The 25,518-nt window shown below is 48.2% G+C and overlaps 1 protein-coding gene across 1 annotated transcript in view; it reads left to right on the top strand.

The window, feature by feature from the left end:
- Nucleotides 1–17,327, top strand: part of ANKH (ANKH inorganic pyrophosphate transport regulator) — a 157,571-nt gene extending 140,244 nt beyond the window's left edge. The window contains exons 9-13 of the mRNA XM_008054361.2: nucleotides 10,005–10,134; nucleotides 12,569–12,692; nucleotides 13,467–13,566; nucleotides 15,062–15,594; nucleotides 15,843–17,327. Coding sequence (XP_008052552.2) covers nucleotides 10,005–10,134; nucleotides 12,569–12,692; nucleotides 13,467–13,566; nucleotides 15,062–15,175 — 468 coding nt within the window. The 3' untranslated portion in view covers nucleotides 15,176–15,594; nucleotides 15,843–17,327. The remainder of the gene's footprint in view (nucleotides 1–10,004; nucleotides 10,135–12,568; nucleotides 12,693–13,466; nucleotides 13,567–15,061; nucleotides 15,595–15,842) is intronic.
- Nucleotides 17,328–25,518: the final 8,191 nt, after the last annotated feature.

The following is a 25,518-nucleotide window of genomic DNA, read 5'->3' as shown; positions in this document are numbered from 1 at the left end:
GTCGAGGCTGTGGTGGCCAGAGCAGCCACTGCACTCCAGTCTGGGCGACAGAGTGAGACTCCAACTAAAAAAAAAAAAGAATATGAAAACTAAATTATCCCTGCCTTCATTTAAGTTTAGTGAAATTACCAAATACACATATTGCATATACATTTTTTTCTTTAAAAAATTGGTAGTTGGTAACTCATGTCTGTAATCAGCACTTTGGGAGGCAAGGTGGAAGGCTTGCTTGAGCCCAGGAGTTTGAGACCAGCCTGGGCAACATAGTGAGACCTTGTCTCTACAACAACAACAAAAAATCAAAAAATTAACTGGGTGTGGTGGTGTTCACCTGCATCTCAGCTACTCAGGAGAGTGAGGCAGAAGGATTGTCTGAGTCTAGGAGGTTGAGGCTGCAGTGAGCTATGATCATGCCACTGCACTCCAGCCCAGGTGACAGTGAGACCTAGACTCAAAAATAGACATCTGGATGGATGGGTGGACAGATGGATAGGTATAAGATAGGAAAGATAAGACAGAGAGAGAGTCTTCCTGAGGAATGTTACGTCATCCTGTCCGGGGCGTGGCGAGTGTGCTGGCGTTAGGAAGGCTCCTAGGGAAGCCATTTCAAGCTCACGGGCTGCTGGCGTGTGAGTGGGAAACCGGCGAGGGCCAGCCAGAGAGTCCCCAGAGGACAGCCACGCCCCAGCCTCACTTTGTCCCTCCTCCCTGGCTCCTCTCGTACTGTGTGCACGTCAGTCCCTCACCCATCCCTCTACCTTCAGACGCTTCCCACGGGACCACTTCTCACTTCCCCACCGGTCCAGGCCCTCTGAAGCTTTTGCCTGGATTGTCACAGTAGCCCCCTGACAGGGCACCTTGGTTCTACCCCCATCCCCCCCAGGCTGCCACCGTGCTGTTCTAATCACATTCCTCCTCCACCAGCCACCTGCTGTGGCTCCCATCTCTGTTGACAGAGTCATGACCATGACCTGTAAAACCCCTCATGAACCTCCCTTCCCTCCTTGAACGCGTGCAGCCGACGCAATTTGACGCTAAAAATCGAAAGGCCAGGCAGTATTCTGTAAGTCTGCGTCAGCTCTCTCTGGAAATTCAAGCAGGCAAGGCACGTGAGCTTTCTGACAGTGTCCGGCCGGGTTTTGGCTCCTCCATCTCCCACTCCATCCCCGAGTGTATCAAATCACTGTGCCCTTCCCATGGGGTGACATGGGACGGTTTCCTAAGACGCAGGCTGTTAAAACCAAGCTGTCAGCCACCTTCTGAAAGCTGCCCCTCCCCCTGGGTCGAGATGTCTCACGTGTCTGTCCCAAGCACATATGAGGAGCAGCTTTATCTAGGAAGACATCTACAGGGGCCGTTTTTTTAACATGTTTTTTCTGATAAAAAGAATAGGTGTTCATGCCTGGGCGGTGGCTCAAGCCTGTCATCCCAGCACTTTGGGAGGCAAGGTGAGAGGATTGCCCAGGACCGGGGATTCGAGACCAACCTGGGCAACTTGGCGAGACCTCATCTCTACAATAAATCAAAAACTTAGCCAGGCATGGTGGCTCATGCCTGTACTTCCAGCCTCTTGAAAGGCTGAAATGGAAGGATTGCCTGAGCCCAGCAGGTCAAGGCTGCAGTGGCTGTGAGCATGCCACTGCACTCCAGCCTGGGCAACAGAGTGAGACTCGAACTCAAAAAAAAAAAGAAAGAAAAAAGAACATGTTCTTCATGGAAACCATTGAAAAGTACAGGGGAAGATAAAATCAGCCACCACCTCCGCACCTGCAGGTGACTTCCCTGCTGTCATCGTCCTAGGGATCCTTTATAAGAATAGGGGCTGATAATGACTGATCACATTCAGCATGCCTGGCACGGTTGGAAGCACTTTGGCACGTTCCAGTGCTCTTCAGCACGGGGTGCACAGACTGATGCTGGGGGTCTGGTCTTCTGCGATGTGGTAAGGAGCTGGCACCAGAATGTAAATCAACCTAAGCACCCAGCACAGTGTTAATTTCAGCTAGCATTGTCTGGGTGGCGAGACTTTTTTCATTCTGTTTTTAAAACCACAGGGTCTCTATTGCCCAGCTGGAGTGCGGTGGTGCAGTCATAGCTCACTGCAGTCTCGAACTTCCGGGCTTTCACTTCAGCCTCCCAAGTAGCTAGGACTATGGGTATGAGCCATCATGCCCAATTCTTTTTTTTTTTTTTCCAGTAGAGACAGGTCTCACTATATTGCCCAGGTGGGTCTCAAACTTCTGGCCTCAAGCGATCCTCCCATCTCTGCCTCCCAAAGTGCAGGGGTTACAGGCGTGAGCCACTGCGCCTGGCTGATGGCAAGACTTTCTTAAGGAAGCCGGGCGATAATTTACTCCATGGAGTCAACTCCTTATCTCAGCATGGACCAGTCCAAACAGTCAGCAAATGGATTCCTCTGAGCAGTCTGGTCCTCACAGCAGCCCTGAGAGGGATACACCATCCCCTTTTCAATGAAGAGGGCTGAGGCTGTGAGTACTCAAGGGATTTTCCCAGTGGCAGACAACAGAGAAACAGCTGGGTAAGAAAGAGTTCCAACCCAGAATCCAGTTCTAACTACCTCTTCACACTCTATTGTTTAGGGCTAACCACTGTCTTGCCCGGTGGGACTTAAACCCAGTTAAATGTATGTTGACCCTTTCTAAGTAAAAGCACCAAATAAAAATGATGTCCGGGGCCAACCATTTTTATTCACAACAGCTGCATGTATTTTACTTTTTCTCACTGCAGGGGATATGAATTTTTCATTTACTGCTAACTCTGATTATTCAAGGTAATAGAGAAAGCTTTGTGAGTTCCTCAAAAGCATGGTCAACAGTTTATGGAAATGGAGTCAAAGCCAGAGCACCTGGCCACAGGCCCTTGTGGAATAGCGTTCTTGCCTGGCACACAGAAATGGCTGTTCCTCTGTGGCTGGGTTTGTGTGTTCCTGGGCTCAAATGCGGATGGAGACAACTGACTTCTTTGAATCCCAAGTCCACATTCTTGGGAAGGAGACTCAGATTGTCTCCAGGGCAGCTCGGGGCCACCCGGGGCCCATGCTGCCGGCAGGGAAGCAAGTCTGGGTTGAGATCCTCCTTCCGTGGTTCTAATCACCGTTGATTCGAACTGTCCCACGATAAGACCCAGGGCTGTTCTCTCTGTAAGGTCAGGGGCCGCCTTCATTGACTCCGCACTCTGTAATCCTATGTAGGGACCTTAATATGTGGTAAAACTTTGTCATGACTTAGCTCATTGTCACATGGATTTGGAAATAAAGGTCAAACGCTGCCCCCAACGCAGAACAACGACCTACGGTTAAAGCCTGTTTGAAGATGTTAAACGACTCATTTATCTGCCCAACCAAACCAGCATCAGAAACGGTGACCATAGCACCTGTGCTGACCGGAAACTGCATTTTCATGGTGTGAATAGAAAAATGTGGCCCAGTGGCAGTTTCTAAGGGGCTCATACAATTACAGAAATGAGGAAGCTTCCCCTGTGGTCATGAAGGCAGGATAGGAGCAGTCAGGGGACCACACTCCGTGAGAGGTGGAAACATCTTGAAATACAAATTAGAATCTCCAAGTCCAAAGCAGACATTTCACAGTCACTGCCTGGTCCTTGGAAGAAGAACCGCAGTCTGTCATCCACGAGAGAAGCGGGTTATGGGTCTTCTTTTTTAGAGAAACTTCTCGAAGAATGGTTTTACAGGAACATTGTGAAGATGGTGCAGAGGGTTCCTGTGAACTCCCCCTCACTCCCACCTTACTTCACGGTGAAACATTTGTCACAGCCGAGGGCCCAGCCCTGGTCCACGACTGTTAGCTAAACTCCACAGTTTACTCGAAGTTCACTAGTTTGTTTTCTCATGTCCCTTTTCTGTTCCAGAATCCCATCTAAGATACCACGTTATATTTAGTCATGATGTCTCCTTAGCCTCTTCTGGGCTGGGAGAGTCTCTCAGACTTTCCTTGTTTTTGAGTCCTTGACAGTGTGAGGAGTTCTGGCTAGGTATTTGGTAGCATGTCCCTCCCTGTGGGTTTATCTCAGGTTTTTCTCAGAGTTAGAAGGGCCTATGGATTTGGGGAAGGAAGACCACAGAGCCAAAATCCATGCATCTCAAGGGAATGTGCTGTCAGCATGACTTGCCGCTCTTGTTGACCTCGTTTGCCAGGTTTCTCCACTGTCAGGGTGCTTCTCTGCTGCCCATCCTCTGCTCCTTGGAAGGGCCTTCCTGTGTCCTCTGCTCCTTGGAAGGGCCTTCCTGTGTCAGCTGCGTGACGCACGCACCTCACAGGGGAGCAGCTAAACAACTATCTAGAATTCTGTGCAGGAGATGTGCCCCTTCTGCCCACTTGTTTATTTATATCATGGTGAACTCACGGTTATTTATTTTATGCTTTGGGTTTTAATTCAGTTGTGCATTATTTATTTGGTTGCTCAAACTGTTCTAGCTTTGGCTGTTGGAAGCTCTTTATGGTGGGTTCCTGTGTTCCTTTGACATGTTCTGTTGTTCTGTTTTTTGAGCACTTCCTTACTTTCGGCACTGTAGAGACTCCAGGCTAATTATCCTGCATATTCTCTGCCGTGGTCCTAGAAAGAGCCATTTCTCCAAGGAGCCCTGGTTCCTTTTATTGGAGAATAAATAGAAGAACTAAGATCTGGGCACTGGATGGGTTGTTCTGTTTTGAAGGCTGTGTCCTAATGCGATAACATTGACAGCACACACTGCAGCAGAAAACCCACCCCTGCGGTTGTTCAGAAGAAAAACTCATGTTCATTGTAAACTGGAGTTTATTAGGTTTGTGTTCTGGTTTGAAAAAACCAATGTCATTAGACTCTGCAAATATTTGAAGAACACAGTATGTCATGGTCACTGGAAGGGTATGTTCTGAGTTGAGACGCTTCTAGGTGAATTCATTAGAATAGCATTTTTCCTAAATACTCTTTGTCAGGTTAACTTCCAAAGCTTCCTGTTTTCTCAAGTGGACTGGTTAAATTTGGTCTGATTATTATGCTAGGGCCCAGTACTTTGCCTAGGAAAAGCTGAGCCTAGATAGCCAGATAGTTGTCATATCTCTTAACAAACACCGTGCCTACTTCTAAGTTGTGTCTATTCCTTTCTGAACAGTGCAGGAAATAGTCACGTATTGAAGAACTTGCTGGAAGCCGAGGCAGTATTTTCATTCTGGAAGCATGGCAAAGGCTTCAAAGACTTCAGGAAGAAGGAGAAAGGAGTCTTTGATAAATAATGGTGTTCTTTTCCTTTAGTTACCTGTGATTGCTCAAGCCCCAATCAGACTGGCAGCTTGCAGTTAATGCTGCTCCTGGAAGCCCCGGTCTGGGCTCTAGTGTGTGTGATTGAAACTCTGAAGAAGCACCCCTGTGTCAGGCCTTTGACAAGGGGGAGTGAGGGTGTGCTCAGCACAGGTAGATAGCAGGTAATGAACAGAGGGATTTAGTAGTGCTAACCTAGATCTGTGGAATTTTAGAAATGGAATGCTGAGCTGCCATCCCAGGAAGCTCCTTGAAGACCCTCTAAACTTTAACACTGTGGCTATGTTCAGGGTACCAGAACTGTGGTCACCGGTGCAGCCTAGCTGACACATGTAAACGTCTCAGTTGATGTGGACATGTGCACTCTTAGACTCCCTGCTCCAAAGGTTAACAGATCACCTCCTACAAGACAGCAATAGCTTTCAGGTGATCATTAACCACTTGGAGATCCCACAGGGGAAATTACCTGGTTTGTTTACCCTGGAGGCCCACTGCACTGTCCTTCTCTCTGACATGTAATTACACCCTCCTTTTCCGTTTGTTGTGGCTTCAAAAGCTTCCCTACGATGATTTTGCAGTACCTAGAGAGATTGCAACATTCTTTGAGGCATCATCTCATATTCAGATTACTGCTGGCTGCAAAATAAATGAAGCTTGTTACTGATTCTTCTGGTGGAAGCCACAAGTTTCTAGCAGTGAACAGCCTCAGTCTCTCACCCTAACCACTGGGAAACCAGGATGGCTTCTCTTCCAAGGGGTCCCGAGGCACAGACCCAGCCCAGACTTGGGGGTGGAGGTTCCTTAGCTCAATTCTTTACCCTTTTACTACTAGGGGAATTATTTGGGGCCTATTATAAAGCAAAGCTGGAAGCAGGGATGATCCATCTATTTGTCAGGATGGGATAGAGACAGGGAAGTAAATTGTATTCCAATGCCATCTTGTGTTGTTTTGGGTTGTAATATGAAATCGTGCCATGTCTGGTCTGCAGCCATGAGTGATGTCTCACCATTTCAGGCTGGCAGCTCAGCGGTGGGAAAAGATGACAGGGACGATTGTCCAGGTTATTTGGGTAATAAAGTCCCTGAGCTCTGAGTTGCCAGATCTAAGGAAATGTTTTACCCTTCATGTCAAAGATGGGGGCAAGTACTGGCATCAAGCAAAAGGATCAAATGAGAGTGCATCTGCCATCTTTGAAAAACAGTGGGATCTTCTTCCCAGATGCAAGTTCATAGGGGGAAGCCCTATTGCATTTATAAAGTGAAATGTATTTGTAACAGATCTCCAGTGCAATTTTTAAAATATTTCCACATGACATAGTAAGTAAAGCCAGCCTAATCCCATGAAACTTAATTTACCCAGAGGCTAAAGGGCATTATATCCTAAAATTTCAGTGTTCTGTTTTTATACAACTATAATTCATTTTATATCTTTGGTTTTATTTTAGAGAAGAATCATTTGCATTTTAAGAAAAGGAGATAAATTATTTGATGGGACTGACATGTTTTTAACATTATCTTACACAGTTATGTTGTTACACATTTTAAAAATCAAGTTTTTAAAATCAGCACAAAGTTTAAAAAGTTCTATAAGATTTGTTACTGGCTGAATGCAGTGGCTTATGCCTGTAATCCCAGTACTTTGGGAGGCCAAGGCGAGAGGAAGCCAGGAGTTTGAGACCAGTCTGGGCAACATAGCAAGACCCTGTCTCTACAGAACATTTTAAAAATTAGCCAAGCATGGTGGCATGTGCCTATAGTTGCAACTACTCAAGAAGCTGAGGTGGGAGGATTGCTTGAGCCCAGGAGTTTGAGGTTGCAGTGAGCTGGGATTGTGCCACTGCACTCCAGCCTGGATGACAAGAGCAAGACCAGAGCGCTTTTAAAAAAGAAAAAAGAAAAGAAAGATTTGTTACAAAGTAGCCAACTCCCCAGCCCACCCCTCCCAGTCATTCTCCTTCCCACTGTGTACTCTTTCCTGCTCCCAGAGGCGCCTCACCTCACTAGTAATCTAAGGAATATGACTGTGGTGACCCCTTACCAACCAAGCCCCATTCCCTTCCTTTCTTAAACATCTTTAGTTTTTCCTGGACTAGTAATCGTCTTAATTACAATTTTTCTTAGCTTTCTGTGTACTTAACACTGAGTTATTCCCACGCTCTGCCTTCATTGTGGAAATCTCTTTCCTAGTGTTCAGACATGCTGGGTGGCTCCCCTCTCTCAGAGCCTCCTCCACTGCAGGGGAGACCGGCCGCCTGGGACCTCTAGCAGCCTTTCTGGGATCTCCTTCCACTTCCATCCAGAGATGTCCCTTGCTTTTGTCCTGTGTTCCATCCCCTGTCTTTCTCTTTCCTTTTGACTGACTTGCTTTGGCAAAATATACCCGCTTGAAAAAGTGTGCATGGGAGATAAAAATTTTTGAGGCCTTGCATATTGAAAATCTTTCTTTTAAATACACCAGTTTGATTTAGAGTTCTAGAATAGGATCGTTTTCCTTCCGAACTTATTGTGCTGTGTCTTCTAACTTTCAGTGCTGCTGAGAAGCCTTAGGCCAGAAGCTTATAAGACCTTCTTTCTGTCCTGGGGGCTCTCTTCCCATCCACTGTGCCACCCCCACCTAGTGGGTCCCCTCTGTCCTGAAACTAGTATCTTTCAGCTCTATGATTTTCCCATTTCCTCTTTCCAGAACTCCTGTTATTTGAATGTTGGACCTTTATTTCTCTGAAACTTTATTTCTCCTGTACTTTTCATACCTTTATCATCTTGCTCTATCTTTGTGGTAGACTTGCCTAGCTTTATCTTACTGTTAGTGAATTTTTCATTTCAGCTTTCATCTTTTTAATTCCCAGGACTTCTGTTTTGTTCTGTGAATATCTTTTTTATAACGCTTCCATTCTGTTCTTGTTTCATGGATGTAGTTATCTTCTCCCATCACTCTGGTGATATGAGTAAAGTTTTTTTCTCTCTCTGCATTGTCTTTGTTTCCTCTAAATTGGTTTTTCTCCCTTTGTTTTGACCTCTTCGTGTTAAAGGCCTTGTCAGAGTCTAGTGATCCCTGGTTGTCTATTCACTTTTATAAGTGGGGCACTAATAGTTGACTGGAAACTGTGAACACTGGGGTGAAAGGTATCACCCATGTGGGCCTCTTTGGGAGACCCTAATTTTTAGGAACTCTGGATCTTTTTTCTTGGGTTGGTCAGATTCCTCAGAGACTGTCTTCTGTGTGACAGGACTCAACTGTATTCCTGTATTCTGGAAGTCAAGTAAAGAAAGAAAGCTGGGATATTCAGATGTCATCCTTCCCTTGATCCCCGTTTTCCATGTACAGGTTGAATATTCCTAATCCAAAAATCTGAAATCTGAAATGCTCCATAATCTGAAAGGTTTTGAGTACTGATATGACTCTCAAAGTCAACACTCATTAGAGCATTCTGAACTTCGTATTTTTGGATTAGGGATGTTCAATCAATAATTTTAGTGCAAATATTCCAAAATCTGAAAAAAATCTAGAATTTGAAATACTTCTGATCCCAAGCATTTCCCATAAAGAGATACTTAACCTGCAGTAACTGTCCTCAACCATGCCAGGTACCCTCTGCTTTATCTTATCCAGAAATTAAACTCCTGTGTCCTTGACAAATTCGGGGAGACACAGTTGTCAGCTGTGCCAAGGAACTGTGGATGAATTGCTTCCTAACTAGACTTTCAGCTAGCCGGCTCTGGGCCTGCCTCACCCCCACTTCCAGAAGGAGCTGAGGCTGCACCTCCTGACCCCTGGGGAAGGGAAGTAGGGAGAGGGCGCCATGTTCCCATCAGTTCAGGAGTCCATTTCCTTGCATTTGTTAAGTCAGTTTACTCCCTGCCCATCTGCTTTCTAAAGTTCCAGATTTTGTTGCTGTTGTCTTATTTTTTAAACTAGTCCTTAAAAATCTTATAGGCAGGCTGGGCTCAGTGGCTCAGCCTGTAATCCCAGCACTTTGGGTGGCTGAGACAAATGGATTGCCTGAGCCTGCGGGTTCAAGACCAACCCAGGCAACTTGGTGAGACCTCATCTCTACAATAAATAAAAAATTAGCCGAGCATGGTAGCATGTGCCTGTAGTTCCAGCCACTTGGAAGGCTGAGGCAGCAGGATCGCTGAGGCACAGCAGGTCGACCCTGGGGTGGCCGTGAGTGTGCCACTGTACTCCAACCTGGGCAACAGAGTGAGACTCCAACTCAAAAAAAAAAAAGTTTACAGGCTGATAATTACTCTATTAATAGTTTCTTTTTTATTATACGTACTGATTCAGTGTGGTTCTAGATACATCCAAGTACTTTCAGGCCCCTTTTTATTATTTTGTTAAGGTTATGAAAAATATACCAATAAACATTTCCACCCTGCACTGTCTGAGCCATGTGGCGCCTCGTTAAGCCTTGCCCGAGAGCACACTGATCTCCCTCATGGGCCTGCTCACCCGTCCAGAAATGACTCACTCTTGGGTGATGTGCCACATACCCTCTGCTGGGGGAGTCCCTCTGAGGACAACGTGGCACAGGTACCAGGGCCTGTGGCCAGGTGAGGGCCAGATGGGACTGTGGCAGCTCTCAGCCCGGCGAGCCTGCCTCCCAGCCCGGCAGGCTCGCCACCTTTTGAAACTCCTTGCGAATCATGTGACACCTGACTCACCCCTGCCACTCACTCACACCTTATCCTTCCAACCCTGCTCAATCAGTGTCTTTTCTCCCCAGCTCTGTTTTGTCATGTTTTGGACACCCAACGTGTCTGAGAAAATTTTGATAGACATCATTGGAGTGGACTTCGCCTTTGCAGAACTCTGTGTTGTTCCCTTGAGGATCTTCTCCTTCTTCCCAGTTCCAGGTAAAGAAATACAGAGGAGCATTCCTGTTTATCCACATGCCTGATTGCATCTTCTTTCTTTGGAAATGTTTGTAATCCCGTCACCAACAAAAATGTAAAATTTCACAGTGGGCTAGAAAGATATAAGGACATCAGCCAGTAGGTTAACAGTTGAAGAGATGCTTCAAGCAGGCATAATTTGTTTTTTAAAGTACAGTGGTTGCGATCATAGGAAAAAGAGAGTAGACCCAGAGGATAGTGTCAGGGGAACAGTAGACCTGTTCTCATCCTGATTATGATGGAGGTTACACAAATCTGTGCAAGTATTAAAATGCTTAGAGGAGCATGCCAAAAAAGCCAGTTTTGCAGTATGTTAATATAAAAGATAAAATTTTTAAAAAGAAAGAAAGAAAATAGAACGACGCACTTACTGCTAGCACCTGGAGGTGTACAAAGACAGAGAACAAGGTCTTGAGGAAGGAAGACTCCAGGGGCAAGTACAGGCAGATGGTAGGCGGCCCAGCAGGAAAATGCTCATGGTTGAAACACAAGCCCATTTGGAAATTCCCAGGCTGATACAGCGTGAGGTAGATTACACAAGAAAGAGGTCATTCTAGATTAAATGAGAAGAGCAGGTTGCAGAATGGTTGGTTTGTACTGGCTATTTCTGTAACATGTGTGTGTCTGTGCTATTACTCGTATGTGGGGAAGTGCTTGTGTATCTATACTCTGTTTCTAGAAGTGACTCACCTGAGCTGGTAACAGTGGTTGCCTGTGGGACTAGGACAAGGGCCTGGGCAGTCATCATGGGAGGAAGACCTCGGCACTGTACTCCCTCTTGCACCTTTTAAATTCTGTACCAAGTGTGTCACCTAGTCAAAAATTAACTGCCAGAAAAATTCAGGAAATGAGCCATGGAGCTGGTGTAAGCCAGGGCTGGTGGTGCAGCCTCTGCTTCTAGACACCTGGCATTCCTGGAGGCCAGATTTCCTGGCATCGCCCTCTGGGCAGTGGTTGAATGGAGGAATGGCTGGAAGGTCACAGCACTGGGATGGTGTGTAGACTTTGTTGGGTGGACACTGGGTGAGCCAAGCTCTGGGATGTGACGCCACCTCAGGGAAGCTGCACTTAGAGATTAGGACATGTGTGACCTGAGGAGGAGGGATGGAAGGTTCTGGAGCCCCCCAGCTGGGAGCTGGCTGCCCCTGGGTGTACAATTCATCTATAATCTCTTCTTGCTCGCAAAACGAAAGGCGTCCAAACAGCTGCCAGGCCCTGTAGTCTTTTGCATTCTGTTGGCTTTGGGCCTGTGACCCTGACTGTCTCCCTTAGCCAAACCTAAGTGGGTCTCTCTGTGCCTAAGAGAAGAAAATGAGCCTCATAATATAACATTTCCACCCCAGGAGAGGGCAGACACACTGTTAGACCAAGAAAACAGCAGATGCTTCCTCAAATGCAAACACTCTGGGAATAAATTTTTTTTTCTTAAATTTTTTTGTAGAAAATAGGGTCTTGCTGTGTCGTCCAGGCTAATCTCAAACTCCTAGCCTTAAGCAGTCCTCCTATCTTGGCCTCCCAAAGTGCTGGGATCAGACATGAGCCTCAGCTCCCAGCCTGAAATGAATTTTTGTCCCCGGAGTGAGCACTTCCCAGAGCCTTTGCCTGGAGCTGCCCACGGGGTGTGACGGGCCCCTCCCTTCAAGGCCCCGGCCTGGCCCTGCTCTTCCTCAAGCCCTTTCTGGTTTCAGGTAGAATCTAGACACTCAGAACACTTCTTACTGGCAGGGACACGGCTCTGTGCCTTCGGTGACCTCGGTGACCCTGCCGTCACCCCCACTGCCCTTCACCTGCCGCACAGCCCTGCCCCCTGCAGCAAGGGAAGACACGCACGTCACTGTGGAACAGCAACAGAGCGAGAGAGTGGCCGGGCTGCTGGGGGAGGGAGAAAGGGAAATGACCACCATGGCGGTGGTCAGGGCTGGCTCTGGGAGGGAGTGAAAGGAAACAGGCAAGAGCAGCCCCCTCTCCCTGACCCGCTGCTCTGGGCCCCCTCACCTCTCGGACAGGACTGGGGGGTGGAGGGGGAGTTTCTGCTCGAGCAAAAAACTGCAGCACCAACTGCCGCTTTGCTCCGAGTGCTCTTTCTCTCCTAGAGAGGGGTGATGGGAGGATGAGGTTGGGCTGGGGGTGAGGCAGAATCGGGCAAGGCCCTCCCAGAAGATGCAGTCACGGTGAGGCACAGAGTCTGCCTGCCACTAGCTGTCCAGATCCCACCGAAGGGCGGGAGGAGGCAGGAAGTCGAGGTGGGATTGGGCTGCGCCCAGGCTCCGAAGCAGGGATCAGCAGGAAGATGAAGTGCCCAGCCCAGGGCCACAGGGATGGGCCTCCCTGGGCCAGAGGGGGAGGAATGGGGGGTCAGCAGATGCTGCTGACCAGTCCTTGCTTCCACCCACAGTCACCGTGAGGGCCCATCTCACCGGGTGGCTGATGACACTGAAGAAGACCTTTGTCCTGGCCCCCAGCTCCGTGCTGCGGATCATCGTCCTCATCGCCAGCCTCGTGGTCCTGCCCTACCTGGGGTATGTCGTCTGGGGACGTGGGCTGCGGGTCCTTCTGTCACTTCAGTACTCTGTCCAGAGGTTCAGCATCTGCAGTTGGTGTGAAATCCCCAAGCGTGTCTAGAGTTGGAAACTCAGAACGATGCTGGGTTTGTCTGAGCACCAGGTAGAGGCAGGTTCGAGACCTGCCTGGGCAACTTGGTGAGACCTCATCTCTACAGTAAACAAAAAATTAGCTGGGTGTGGTAGCACACGCCTGTAATTCCAGCTGCTTGGAAGGCTGAGGCGGAAGGATCGCTGGAGCCCAGCAGGTTGAGGCTGCGGTGGCCGGGAGCAGCCACTGCACTCCAGTCTGGGTGACCGAGTGAGACTCCAACTCAAAAGAGTCATTCTAGAAAAGTGCTTTTGGGGCCAGGCCCATGTACGAGTAATACCCACTGAGTTCCTACCACAGCCTGGCAGGCCCCGCACGGAGCTCGGAGCATACGTGGACGGTGAAAAACAGAGGGGAGGGAGGATATCATCCCTGCCCTCGGGGAGATCCCAGTGTCCGTGAAGAGGGATGGAGTGCCAGGGGGTTCAAATGCTGTGGGAGGGAGGCAGCCCAGCCCCGAGTTCCAGGCCCCCCATGCAGACAGTAATGATTAGGTGGGCGCAGCCCCCCTGAAGCCAGCAGATCCAGAAGGCCGTTCTCAGCCTTCTCTCGAGTACACTTACTTTCCTGGGTTTTGGCATCAACTCTTGTGCCTCAACTGGGCTTTAACACACAAATCGCCTTTGTGTTCTCATTTGCAGGGTACACGGTGCCACCCTGGGTGTGGGCTCCCTCCTGGCGGGCTTTGTGGGCGAGTCCACCATGGTCGCCATTGCTGCATGCTATGTCTATCGGAAGCAGGTGAGAGACGGCGCGGCCTCCTCCCAGGGGCAGGAAGGTCAGGTGGCATCGAGGGTTGGATGGCAGAATTCATCAGTGGGGAGTTGTTGGTGACCTTGTCTGGACAGTTTCATGGTGAAGGGTGCTGGAAGCCTGGTGGGAGTGGGTGTGAGAAAGGAGAGAAAAGTCAAAGACGGCAAGCAGAGCCAGCCCTTTTTGAGGAGTTTTGTTCTAAGGGAGAGAGAGGTGTGGACATCACTTTCAGAGATTCAGTTAGGACGGGATGAAGTTCAGCCTGTCGTTTGCTTGGGGAGTGACCCAGCAGCTAGGAGCTGCCGACCATGGGGAGGACACAGTGGTGCCAGTGGGTCCATACCACAAGACAGGAGCTCAGGTGGCATCTCCGTGTCATGAGCGGAGCAGAGGTGCAGTGGGGCTCAGGTAAGCCCTGGGCCAGTTGCTTTTGTTTCTGGGTGAAGAGAGAAGCCAGATCATCAGGTGAGAACAGGGACAGGTTGGGGGCTCAGAGAAAGAAGACGCGTGAAGGGGGAGACAGCTGGCGAGGAAAGTGGCAGAGTGACGGGTTGGGGATGCAGTGATGGCCAGGCCGCTTAGAGGTGCTTGTGGTCTGTGACAGGCATCTCAGGACACCGGTGTCCCCTCGCCCTTGGGCACCCCCAGCCATGGTGGCCAAGTGGTGTGGGCTGAGATTGGTGGAGACTTGGGCCTCAGCACAGTTGGGGTTTTGCCTAGCAAATACGATTAGAGAAAAGCAGGGTGAGGAAGTGATTTAATGGTTGTGCTTTTAATTTATACTGATGAAAGAAGGGAGAGGGACATTGAGAAGGTGTCCACAGTAAAAGGATGATGGTAGGGTCAGTGGACTGGGGATGGAAAGGCAGGTGTCCCTGTTGGCCTGTGGGTGGTGCCAGAGGTGCTGATAATGACCTGGTCACGAGCCCAGGAGCAGGTGAGGTGGGGCCGAGAACCTGACCCCTGAGAGGCCGTTTACCGCAGGGATGGGCAACATGGCAGGGATGTCACCAGGAATCAGGCCTGGCAGGGAGTGGGAGGGAATGACAGCAGGCCTGGAGCTGCCCAGAGGGGACCAACCAGCACTGTACATGGAGGAATATTCTGACCACGTGAGAGTCCAGTCTTGAGGGTTTGGGATTGAGGAAGGGAAGCCATCTGCAGGTGACCGCGAGGGGTCAGGGAGAGCACAGCTCCCATTTGGAAGGGCAGCAGAGGGTGGGTTGTCTGGGGCAGGAAGGTGGGACATGGTGTCCCCCAAAGGGCCTAGCACAGTGCCAGGCACAGAGCAGGTGCACATAGAAGCAAAGCGCGAGGAATACACAGAACTGAGACGTAGCGTCAACAAGGTGACTCTGGTCCTAAGCATGGTCCAAGGCTGCAGCGAAGGGCCCCCAACCCCTCGGAGACCTCTCCTGCTGGCGCTTCCAATGTGACGTGTCCCTGTCCCCAGCTTCTCACTGACGAGCCTTCTTTCATCCAGAAAAAGAAGATGGAGAATGAGTCGGCCACGGAGGGGGAAGACTCCGCTATGACTGACATGCCTCCAACAGAGGAGGTGACAGACATCGTGGAGATGAGGGAGGAGAATGAATAAGGCACAGGACGCCATGGGGCACTGCAGGGACAGTCAGGACGACACTTCAGCATCATCTTGTCCCTCTCCCATTGTGTTGTTCCTTTTTTTGTTTTTTGGTAATGAAGAGGCCTTGGTTCAAAGGTTTCGTGTCAATTCTCTAGCATACTGGGTATGCTCACACTGACATGGGGACCTAAGGAAAGGTCTTTATTGTTGCTATGTCAAAACAAATGAAACAGCTGACTTCATGCCCCTGCTTCACAAAAACCCAAAAGACACAGCTGCCTCGGGGTTATAGCTGTGTCTTCCTCCCTCGGACAATCTCCACTTGGAACCAAAGGACTGTGGCTGTGCCATCATCGCCTCTCAATCACCCTGCACAGCGGGCCACAGACTCTCTGTCCCTTTTCATTTTCTCTCTCAAGAATCAACAGGTGGTTCGAGACCAGCCTGGGTAACTTAGCGAGACCCCGTCTCTACAATAAATCAAAAAAGTTAGCCAGGCGTGGTAGCAAGCACCTGTAGTTCCAGCTACTTGGAAGGCTGAGGTGGAAGGATCACCTGAGTCCAGAAGGTCGAGGCTGCAGTGGTTGTGAGCGTGCCACTGCACTCCAGCCTGGGCGACAGAGTGAGACTCCATCTCCCAAAAACAACAACAAAAAGGAATCAACATGTTGAAGCCCAGCTTCCTCTGATCTGCTTCCCAGTCACATGGCTGTACAAAGAGATGTAACCCTGGTCACCTGTTCCGTTTCCCTTCCACCATGGAGTCATAAGCTGTCTACCACACACATGCGGAAGGCAGGCCACAGCTTCACACCGAGGAACAGACATCTGTGACCACGCCGGGCCCACACACAGAGATCATCTGTGGGATGGTCTGAGGCGCCATGGGCGTAGCAGACTGACACGGTCGCACAGTAGCATTTCCCTTTGCGTTTTCCAGACTCCAGCAGCCGTCGGTTCTCATGCTCCGCCATGTATATACATGAGCTAATTTTTTTAAGTTGTCACAAAGCGCATCTCCAGATGCCAGCACCGTCTGCATGACTCGTCCCGAGGGCTGACTTCTCATGCGCCTTTCCTGAAGGTGGCACTAGAGCGAGTTCAGTGGAGCCTTCTAGCTCGATGTTTAGTTTTTACAGTGAACTGCAGCTTTAAGTCATAATCTAGCGTTCTCATGCCAGGTGGCTGTGCGGTAACTCCAGAAGCAGCTTCACTCCCTGGCCCTGCCACTCGTCGCCATAACGGCAGCGCAGGCCATTCAGAGTGTGCTGCGGTACTTCCCTCTCACACCACATGATTAAGCAAGATGTTTTATAACACTATCAAAGTCACTATGTGATACTCCCTGAAGTAACGCATTTGAAATCCATTTAGTGCAGTATATTTTTCTAAGTTTTGGAAAGCGGGTTTTTTCCTTTAAAAAATTATGGACTCAGTTCACTAAATTGTTGATTTAGTCAAAATTCCTAGAGTGAAAGAACCTAAACAAAAAAAATATTTTAAGGATATAAATATATGCCGTATATGTTATGTAATTTATTTTAGGCTATAATACATTTCCTATTTTCGCATTTTCAATAAAATGTCTCTAATACAATATGGTGATCGCCTGTGTGCTCTACATACCTGCAGTTGAAATGTATCGTATCAATGAACATTGTACCTTATTCACAGCAGTTTGACAAAGTCTGTCATTTGTATATGAAAGTCAGGGTTGGTAAATGCCACAACTATTTTTCATGCTGGGTAACCTGGGAATCAATGGATTCGTGGGTATAGACAGGAGTGGGAAGGGACGCATAAACTGGAAGAGCAAAAAAAGAGAGAAAGAAGTCAGGTTTTGTGTCTGTTGTTTGCAGTGCTGTGTAACCATATTGTTCCTCACAGAAAAAAAGAATGTAAGACCATGAAGTCAGCTGTGGACATAACAGGGTTGCATTCGCGGTTCTGGGGACCCCGTGCCCACTTTGGGGACGGGTCTTTACGCACATCCTCAGAGTGGATTTCCTGCATTTCCATGTATATGAATGCTGAACATTAAGACGCATAGCTGTTTTGCAGTGGTTTCAGAAGCAGATCTGAGAAGATGGGGGGGAAAATATCTAATTGTATCAGCTTTTTTAAAGTACATGACTAGAAAATTAAACAGCAGTATTTTTTAACATGTGTGACTCTTTCATGCTTCTGGGACTGGAGCTTAAAGATCAAATTGAAAAAGCAAATCCTTCCCCTCTAAATCCAGGAAAGATTATGCAAGTACAACATGTCATTCTAACTCTGGAGACACCTTCGGTGATAAAGATTAAAGGGCCGCCCTATTGAGTTAGAGGTTCCAAAAACAAAACACAGGAAGCTCCTCCAGACTCAGGCCACCACCATGGGGATATGAGTTTGCAGGACTTGTTCAAACCTTTCGCCTTGAAGCATGCCACCCTCCATACATTTCCCTCACGGGGCTGTGTGAGCCATGCCTGACAAGCACCTCAACTTCTAACGCAGAACTTGGCATTGACATCGTCCTTTGTCTCTGTTCTAACAAGAATTCCATCATCCAGATAGACACAAACACAGACTAGGACCTGGGGGACAGTTCTTTCCACTTTTTTGGGACATCAGGGGCAGTCCTTTGACTTTGGCCCCAAAGAAACGTTCCCCCAATACGTTTTTCTTTGCAGGGTGTTCAGCTGACAGCTGTATTTAGAAAGGCACCATGCCTGAGATGCTCATGTCACGGACCATAGAAAGACCAGGTGTGACTTTCTCAAAGTTGAGGGGCTGCTTGTGGACAAGTACAGTCTAAAAAGAGAAAGGCATAAAACTATTTTTCATGTAAGTGCAGAGCAATAAGCTTGGGCAGCTCTAAACAAAACAGAGTGAGGATTTTCTGAGCAAGCCATTGTCAGAGCTTGGAGACCTCTCCTTGGTTTTGTTGAGGGGCACATGGAGATTACTCTAAATGTGCAAGTGCAGTTCATTCTGCGCCGACTCAGAGGCGTCCCCGTGGCACAGGGCTGCGGTAAGACACCCAAGAACCGAGAAGAACTAGACGAGGCTTGCTCTGGGAAAGGCATGCCAGGATTAGACCTGCTGACCACGTGGCTGTGGGAGTATGGAGGGATTTGCACATTGGCCGAAAACCCTCACCTGTTGAGACTCTTTCACTGGGGCACAGGAGGCCGCTTGTTTGTATCTTTGGGAAAAAGCCAGTCACTCCCCTTCGGGGCCTGTGTTGACCTTGTCTTATGCCAAAGTTACTCTTCTTTGGTTTTGGTTGTAGTTTTGTTTTTATTTTTGGCATTAGCAGGTAGTTTGGCGGGAAAATGTCGTGCGTTGCCTAAGAAACTGAAACGTTAAAAATGTTTTAGAATGTGTCAGACGGAAGTAAAGCTTCGTTACAATAATAAAAGCACTTTATACTTCACTCTGATTCTTCCCAATAAATAACCTTGTGTAGGGGTTAGGAGGCCCCGAGGAGGGAAGCCTAGGGATCCCAGGGTAGTGACAGAACTGGGCCAAGTTCCCCAGACTCCAGGGAGCATCCCAGCCGGACCAGCTCAGTGGTCCGCCTGGCAGTCCTCTCTGGATCTCTCAAGGTTGTCGCCATGGCATATCCCAACTATCAGTAAAGTTCTTCAATTGTATCTTCAAAGAAAGACATGAGAAATATCAATAGCTCCTTGCCCTCTTAACTGCTCCTCATCTGGAGATCTTTTCTTCTGGAGGGAAAGGGCAGAAGGACGATAACTTTCTATACCCTTGGTTTCCAGAAACACATCACTGTCAAGACTCAGTAGCTCTCTGACTGGAATTTTTTCCCTTCAAACTGAAGTGTGTGTAAAATAGAAAATATATTGTTGTAATTAAATTACATTATCTTGAGAAATATTTTCTTGTACATAAAAATCTTTCTACTTCAGTAAATCGCTCAGCAGATCAATGCCTGGGACAGCAAGTGTAGGTACACCAACTTCTAAACTTAGGAGGACATCTTCATCACCCAGCGCACAGTCAAGGAAAAGGCGTCTTTTATGTTTTAAGTCCTGCGCCCACCTTTTCTGTAACCAAAATCGCGATGCAGTGCGTGGTAAAGTCTTTGAAAGACACAGTGATTGGAGTGTCGAGGTGTCTGCGCTGCGTACAGCGGGCTCCCGAAGCCAGCCGCTCCTGCCTGCATTCTGGAAACAGTGCCCTCACAGCCCTCAGACGTGGGCTCTTATATGAAAAGTATTTGAACCATAGAAAAGCATGATTTTGAGCGGCATGTCTGGTAAACATTCAAGATACTTCTCTGTGTGGTTATTTTGAATTTCTCTTTCTGTCATTTGAAGCTGGAAAACATCATGTGACTCATCAGCTGATCTAACCACACATAAAACAGGATGTAGAGAAAATCTGAAGGAACATGTAAGAAAAGGCTCTGCTGCCTGCCCTTTCAAAAGTGAAATGACTAAACTTATCGTTTCAAATGAGAGAATTGCATTATGCAATCAAAATAACCCAAACTCTGTTTAGAAGTCAGAAAAAGTTTAACAAATGACATAGCGTGACTGATCTCAAAAGGGAAAAACAGTGAAGAGATGATGAGACCTTTGTTTAGGTTTAAACTTTATTTTCTTCTTAAAAGGGGCATTAGATCTATTAACTGTTGCAGCTCTCCTAGGAAGAGCACTAAAAGTGGGCCTTCTAAATCATTGTTTAAAAACAAAACAAAACAAAAAAAACTTTGTCAAGCCCAAATGGTTCCAAGTGAATTGCAGCCCTTAAAAATATTTAATCTTTGTGATAATTTTCTTCTCCGCTATTATTTGCAGTCAACCAGGGTCTGTAAAAGACTACATGACACATAAGCACTTTGGTAGACGGCTGTCAACTACCCATAGATTCAGCAAATGTTTTTATACGGTACCTCTTTTTAAGTTAGACTATGTAACTTAAAGTGCACTTTATTAGCAAGACTTGACATCAGCTTCTACAATATGTACATGTAAACAAAAGCGCACAAGAACTAGGAACTCATTCTCTCTCCAGGAGAGTAAGTGGTTTCCTTAGGTTGAAGAAGAGAAGCGATACGGGCAGACCAGCAAAAAGCAGTTGTACGTTTACTGGACAAACTCTTGGAAATTCCGTGATATGGAGACTGGTCATTACTATACGACTTAGAGGCAGGTGTTCCCCGGCTATGGGCCTCGGCAAGAAATGGTGCCTTAGGAGATGGGAAACATTGTGGCCAGGTGGACACTGCCATTTCTTTCAAGTGTGGGGCCGTGACCATGTGGGGGCCCATTGTTTGAATTAACCAGCTACTGACGGCAAACTTCAAGCCATCCTTGTGTGACAAAGGAGATACAGGGTACACATCGACACCAATCACCTAGCACCCCACAGCACTGGCCATGTCATGACCCCAGGGCTAGCCAGCTACAGCTGGTACGACCCAGGAGCTCGTCAAAGGGCTTCAGAAAACTGGACAGAGCCACACACAAGAGATTCTGTTCAGTGCCAACAAGCCGGCACTCACTGGTTTAAGGATCGTGCCCAAGCTGGAGGCCTGGGCCCACAGCATGTGCTTCAGTGTCACTCACGCCTCTCTGGCCTCACCTTGCTCATCTGTCCAATGGCAGGCATGGGCCAGAATTGCTAAGGCTCCTTCCTGGTCTAACATGCTATGCGTGATCCAGGATTTAGAAAACAATATAGGACCCTACAACGGAGGAATAAAATACCTCATTTTTCATTTCAGACCTGAACATTAGCAGCAATCCAGATTTTTTTTTTTAAACCAAATTAAGTGTGCTGGGAGTCATTCCTCTACATGGGCTGTCAGTTCACAGGTTTTTCAGTTTCATGTGAAAACTGTGGGTTTAATTTAAACTGTTGAAACCAGTCATATTAAAATATTTGGCTGGATGCAGTGGCACACACCTATAGCCCAGCTGCTTGGAAGGCAGAAGCAGGGGGATCACTTGAGCCCAGGAGTTCAAATCCAGCCTGAGCAACATAGCAAGACCCCATCTCTAAACTAAAAATATTTGTGTAGCTTTTGATTAAAATTGACTGCAGAGGTCAGTATAAAATATATATTGCATTTAAATAAGTGCTGTTTATGTAATAGATGGAAGTTTTTGAATTGTTAAGAGCATTTATGCTTCTTTTTGTTTTGTTTTGGGGGGTTTTGGGATTTGTACTCATATATTGTCAAACAGGTTTCATACTCTAATTTTACTTTAAGTAAAGCTTAAACAGTTTGCATACAATTGAAATTGCTTTTAGTTTCTTGATTTTTCGAATTCTAACCATTAGTCTGTTTACTCCCCACAAAGTTACTTGGTTTCCTAATCCTGACTAGTTTCCCTTTTGGTCAAATTTACCTGAGATACTGGAATTTCTTTTTTTTTTTTTTTAATTATTTATTATAATTAAAAGACTAGAATTTCACCCTTTGCCTTGGTAGCTAAAACCTTTAAGCACTGGGATGTCTCCCTAAACTCCCTCTTATTGAATAATTTTTCCCCATAACTTCAGTAAAACTGAAAGTGCTTCTCTGAGCCCTCTCTACCCTCTTCTATGCTTCTCCTAACATGGGAATAAAAAAATTAGCAAGCGCTTGGTGAGGCTGAGAAGAACAGACCCTGGCTCCCTTCCTGCCCACAACTAAGAAACTCTTGTTCCTGCTAGTCTGTGTAAGCATTACTCTTTTCTGAAAACATACATCTTAACCTCAAAGAAAAATGGCTCTCATTTTTAACCTCCTCCTAAGAGATTCTATCAAGTGTTTTACTCCACACCTGGAATCAGTAAGCTTCTATACATCCTACTGACTTGAGATCTGTTTTTTCTCACTGCCTGATGATGTCTTTTTGTTAAAATCCCAGAACTCAGTCCTGCCCCCACTGTGCTTATCACCTCTAGGACTGGCTGTGTGTTTGAAGTCCCAAATGTCCCCACTGCTTCCCCTACAGTACTTGGGATGTGGCATGTCTTCGTGCCTGGCCACCTTGTCAGGGTATGTTCAGTTCCTAGCTACCTTCAAGACAAGTGGAGCTGTGCTGGCCCCAGCGTGGCTCACTGTCCCCATGGGGCATAGTACTACCACGAGGGGCAGTCTGGACCCCTCCCCTGCTATCCCAACATCCCTGTCTAGAGGAATCGTGTGTCACCCATCCAGACACCTCCTCCACAAACCTGCACCGACCAACCCAATTGATTCTGCCTCCGAGTATCTCTCCCTTCCATCCCTTCCTCTTCAACCTCCATAGTCCCACCAGTTCAGCTCAGGAGAAGATCATGGAGGATGTGCCAAATGTCATGGAGAAGACGATGTCCTCTTCTGAGTTTTCCAATGTGATGCTATTAAAGACAATGCCGGGCAGAGGAAGGGTTGGCAATGCTTGCAATTGTAATTCTGTCCCCAGCAGGCTTCAGGTTCCTCACCTGGACAATGCAAGATGGTAAATACCATGCTAATTACACAGTTCAATACACTGGGCTTTGAACGGAAGGAAAATATAAATCAGGAGCTGAGTCCTCATTCTGTCCCTGCTGCTTTTTAGCTGAGACCCAAGCGAGGAACCAGACACCTCTGAATCAGCCTCCTCTCGACAAGATCTCTTCTACATAGTTCTAAGCTACTGCAACATCAGGATTTGCATGCAGAGTATGACCCGTGGTGCCAAGTCTAAGCTGCCAAGCCACATGGAAGCGCCTCAGCCATCTCAACAAAGATGAGCTTTTATAAAACAAAAAGTCTTAGCTTCTCTCAGGGTCAGAAACGCTTGAATCCAAAGATGGAAACAATTTACATATGCAATAATTATTTTCCAACTTCTTCTTCTTCTGTTTTTTTTTTTGAGTTGGAGTCTCACTCTGTCGCCCAGACTGGAGTGCAGTGGCGGCTCCCGGCCACCGCAGCCTCGACCTGCTGGGCTCCGGCGATCCTTCCACCTCAGCCTTCCAAGTAGCTGGAACTATAGGCGCGCGCTACCACACCCGGCTAATTTTTTGATTTATTGTGGAGATGAGGTCTCACCAAGTTGCCCGGGCGGGTCTCGAACCCGCGGGCTCAGGCAATCCACTCACCTCAGCCTCCCAAAGTGCTGGGATTACAGGTTGAGCCACCGATCCCGGCTTATTTTCCAACTTTACATTACACTGTACAACTGCAATTCCCCTTGGGCCTTTCTGACCCATGAATCAAGCTCTCTTGGTCCAAAGGAAATGGCCGAAGACAGCAGGCCCCGTCAGGACAGACGCCTGCGAGGTCATGTGTCAAAGGAAGGAGCCTTCCCCCGTCCTGCCTGCAGGTCTGCCAACACAGGTCGTTCTGCTCTGCCTTCCTCCCACACACGGAGCTGCCCAGATCTCAGCAGCCTTCCTCACCCTGAAGTGTTGCTCAGCGCTACTGAATTCCACCCTCTTTGGAAAAGAACACAAATGACTCCCAGGCTGTTCCCACCACACTGGGAATCCGGTTCTACATGCTCCCTGCACCTGGGTGACCGCACCCGGGCCTGTCTCCATCTCCACACACCAGCGAGTCCCAAGTCTATCTTTCCAGTCCCGACTTGTCCCCAAGCTTCAGACCTGCATACCCAGTCCCCTCCCAACGTCTCCTGGGGTCCCAGCAGGGCCACAGCCTGCAGCCTCTCCCTGCACACACCTCCCCGCCCCCTCCCACACTTCCTCCTGACTCCTGTCTGGAGGAATCTCTTGAGTGTCCACCCGGAAACCCACTTCATGGCCCTCTCCTCCCTCAGCCAAGTCTCCAAGCCCCATCCCTAGCCTCCTAGTATCTCCCTCCTCCATGCTCTCTCTTTATCCTCCGCAGTCCCACCAACTTGGCTTGGGCTCCTGCTCACCTTGGGTCTGGATGCTACAGAAGCCTCCAGAATGGGTTTCCTTCTCCAAGCTCACATCCCCCTAGACTATGATGTAAATGACGCCTCCTGAAATTCTGCAAGCATGACCCATACCCCCATTCCCTGCAGCTTGAGATGGTTCTAGAACACCCTGGCCAGACGTGCACCCTGCTTTTCCAGGCTGGTCCTTCCTCATGCTAGGCACCGAGTTGCTACAAGGCCACCCGACACTTACATGGGTGGACACCGGGCTACGCCTGGGCTTTATGTAGAAATAAGAACCCAGCCAGAGACGAGGGTCCTAACGCCCAACGAAAGGCTGCAACACTAAACAGAGTCCTGATGGTCCCTGGGCCTCCTGCTCCAAGAGTCTGAGCTCCCCGAGTCTGTCATCCCTTACCCCAGTGAGGGCACGACAGGACCAAGAAAGAAAACTTGTAAAGATGGTTTCTTTGCATCGAACCAAGTCCCACTCCTCCTCAGGGGTGTATGTGAAACACGGGGGTCCCTCACTACCACTTTTCTAGTGAGAGGGCCCTCCTGGAGACATTCAGAGGGCTTGAAATGGCCCTACAGCAATGGGGATGCGGTGGACTGGTGTCTGACTCACTTGTCAACTTGGATAGAAGGGCGTTGGGGCTGGCTGGCACTTCCTGAGTTTGACAGGGTAGGGGGTGCAAAGGTCTTTTCACTGGGCCAGACCTGGGACACAGGATCAACAAACTGGCATGGGGTCATTTCGGGGGTCCAAAAGAACTACCAAAGTGGGTAAACAGGACCCAGCAAAAAGAAGTTGGAGCTGTCACTGGCTTCCTAGGAGCTGCAAAGGATGTGGTGGGTCAGAAACACCATGAGCACATCCAGGGAGCTGCCCCAGTCGAGGCACACCTAGAGGCCCTGAGCTGCGGGCACAGAGAGCTCTCCAAAGACTCCTGAAAGTACCCCAGTAGAGAACGAGAACCAGGCCCTGGCTAGGCACAGAGAGGGAGGCCGGGTTAGGAACAGTATTCATCAAGAGTTCAGGTCTTTACTCGTTCCCTGCCTTGCCACCCTCCTCCTGTCCCAACTCTAGAGGGCCAAGCAGGGCAGGTGGCAATTAGTCACAGCTTTGCCTCGCACGCAGATGAGATATTCCAGTTTCTGAATCAAAACGGCATTGGGCGACTTAAGAGGACTGCAAAGCTTTCTATTACCCCAGCATCACAGGAAGGGCACAGGAAACCCTGAGTTTTCGCCCAGGGTAGGGCAAGTTGTTTTCCTGTTAAAAACGTCGTGAACAGTGGAAGGCAAAAATAGCTGCTTTGCGCCTCCATCCCTGGGGTCGTCAGTGCTGCTCACCAGTTACAAAGGCACAAAACCACTTACTCCACACCATCACAGTGTGAGTGGTAGCGATGAAGACACTGAAGATTAGGGAGGCTCAGGAACTTGTCCAAGCTTACCTTGGGACTGCTGGTGAGTCCAGACCCAAGTCAAAAACTATGCACCTAATTTTTAAAG

Source organism: Carlito syrichta, unplaced genomic scaffold (assembly GCF_000164805.1).
Source record: "Carlito syrichta isolate Samal-C Ts95f unplaced genomic scaffold, Tarsius_syrichta-2.0.1 Scaffold289800, whole genome shotgun sequence".
Classification (NCBI taxonomy): Eukaryota; Metazoa; Chordata; class Mammalia; order Primates; family Tarsiidae; genus Carlito; species Carlito syrichta.
Note: the sequence above shows the minus strand (reverse complement) of the source record. Positions and strands in the feature narration are given on the sequence as shown.